Consider the following 2,464-nt stretch of genomic DNA (forward strand, 5'->3'; position numbering starts at 1 on the left):
CCACTTCAGCGAAGGCTTAGTCTCATAACATTCAGGGGTAGATTGACTACGAGTGCTACCAGGTGTAGCGGGGCTACCTCGCTCCTAAAGTCAGAGAAAGAGTTTTAGACTCAGAGAGTCCCTTAGTTATATAGAACTAAGGGATTTAACAACTCAGGGAGTCGTACAAGCTGGAAACGCTTAATGAAGGGCTCGAAGAACCAAGTGGCAACTAGTGCCCAAGAGTATATACCTTAGAAAGACTTTAATCTCTTACAGATCAATGCGCAAGCCTTAGGAAGGCACCTAGCGCTTTAAGATCAAATGGGGAATTGCACTTTATTTAATTATTTAGTCTAAAACCTTACTCTAGCTAATCTGAAAAAGTCGATTTCGGCCGCCAATTATTTTAGAAAAGGATAAAAGGGTATATTACCCATAAGGTAAATGTACCACAAGAACGGTTCTCCAACCGATGTGTGCCCCGTTACAATTAGATTCGCTTGCACCCGCCATTGCAAGCTTTGAAAGTGGAAAAAAACTCAATTTTTTTTTGCGATCTCGAAATGACAAAACACCTCTTTTTGGTGAACGCCAAACGCATGAAGAGCAAGGTTCATATCTGCATCTAGTGTCTAAGTCTGCTACAGAAAACTGCACTTCTCTTCCACCACCTTATGTAGGCACGCCCACACTTCAATTTATCTAGCGCTAAGCTGTTTTGTAACCATAACATTGTGTATAACTATGTGCTGTGCACTGGGGCAAAAGGAAAGCAAACATGCCTAGCGCGAAGCCTGACACCGTGAAACGTATGGTTGACGAAACCCAATTTATAGCCTCTATGCACAATATCAGTAGCTACTCTTGCATTGAAGTATCGCAACGTCAGTTTGCTCACCTCCTTGTCCTTAACTCTCTTTTTGAGCAGCTATTAACACCTTTGTAAGTTTGGGAACTTTAAATCGCTCTCAGACTTCACATACTTTAACAGGGACACCTCTGTGCGGATTCCGAAACGACGATACTTAAGTATAGGGTGTGGGATCTGGTTTATAGTGTTTGACAAGTCGCTTTTCCTTGTTGATAACTGATAAGAAGCACTTAATTTACCATTGTTGTACACGTCAATATTAGCCCCGATACGAAACACATGCCGAATCTCTTTACGATTTGTGGAGTCAATAATAAGTTTCCAAATGAATTTGAAGTGTGTCAGATATGTAATTTAGAGAGTCAAAAGAGAGCTCGCATATCAACTAAACCCGAGACGGTAATCATTATGACATGTGGCGAATCATACAGAAATCCAAGAATACACAATTTGGTCAAGCTTCTCTTAACAGCACGGGCACCAGCAGTCTAATTTAGGATATTTCTTACCTTCTGAGTCTGTATTACATCTGGCAGACGGTGATTATTGTATTTTGACTTGCTTGCTGTGCATTTCGCGGGTTGCAAGAGGAGTTCATTCTTCAATTCCCATCGCTCCAACCAAGTCGCAAACACATTCTAAACGATGTTTAACAAGTCAGCAATTGTTTTATACATGGCAAGTGCGGCCCTACATGGAAATACTGTCGATGCATCCGCCGAAGTCTCAGAAACATTGGGTCTGCTCGCCCTTGCAGCTGGTCTTTCCGGTGGCGTCGGCGTCGGCGTCAACGTTGGGTACCCCAATGGTGGTGGCTATGGATATGGACCAGGCGTGGGATACAACCCATACAACCCATACTACGGTGGTAATGTTGCCCCGGTCGGCAACAGCGGCAATTCGTACGCAACCGCTTCTGCGACTGCCTCCCGCAATCTGCGCGCATAAATGGAGGGATAACCCTTCTACCATTCTCGTCACGTCTAACACTACATTTCAGTCGCGTAACAAATGTTGTATATTGTAGTCGGTTGTCTTTTATTTCATAAATACATGTTTGAGCTGTAATTTCTGTGACGGAATTCACTCCCAAGTAGATTGTTTGCGATACATGTATATGGTAGAACTAATGTTTGCAGATTCATTTTGACAAGTGTAAAGCAATCAAAGCAACTAATTGCTTGTGTTTCGTATTTAATTTTTCGTGACTGTGTCGGAGATATGGGCTTCAAAGTTTTGTCCCAATGCCCTGCAATTTCGGTACGGCGGTGATAAGCATGAGGTGAAGTACGTAGGTGGCTACAGTTCCGCTCCTTGTTTGGCTATATATCAGCTCATTTTTATCATTTATCAAACGGGATATCTGCACATTTTACCACTATCCCCCGTCGCTGCGGTAGTAAACAGACCACTTTTTTCTTGGCGTCGTGCGTAATGCAAGGTCAGACACCCAGTCGCAAAAATAAACAGCCTCCTCGCTGAAGTGCTGCAAAATTTTGACAAGTGTTGGTGCAAGCGTTTCTGGTAGCAAGGCTGAGAGCACAAACGCCATCAAGACAATAAAATGGACTCCGGAGCATTGTCCTGAATGCAATGTCATATACTATAGTG

At 43.1% G+C, this 2,464-nt stretch overlaps 1 protein-coding gene across 1 annotated transcript; it reads left to right on the forward strand.

The window, feature by feature from the left end:
• Positions 1–1,498: 1,498 nt before the first annotated feature.
• CCR75_009828 (uncharacterized protein) lies at positions 1,499–1,801 on the forward strand (the record flags this gene model as incomplete). Its single annotated transcript, XM_067967864.1, has 1 exon — positions 1,499–1,801. The coding sequence occupies one exon, from the start codon at positions 1,499–1,501 to the stop codon at positions 1,799–1,801; it is 303 nt and encodes a 100-aa protein (XP_067820175.1).
• Positions 1,802–2,464: the final 663 nt, after the last annotated feature.

This window comes from Bremia lactucae, linkage group LG1, assembly GCF_004359215.1.
Source record: "Bremia lactucae strain SF5 linkage group LG1, whole genome shotgun sequence".
NCBI lineage: Eukaryota > Oomycota > Peronosporomycetes > Peronosporales > Peronosporaceae > Bremia > Bremia lactucae.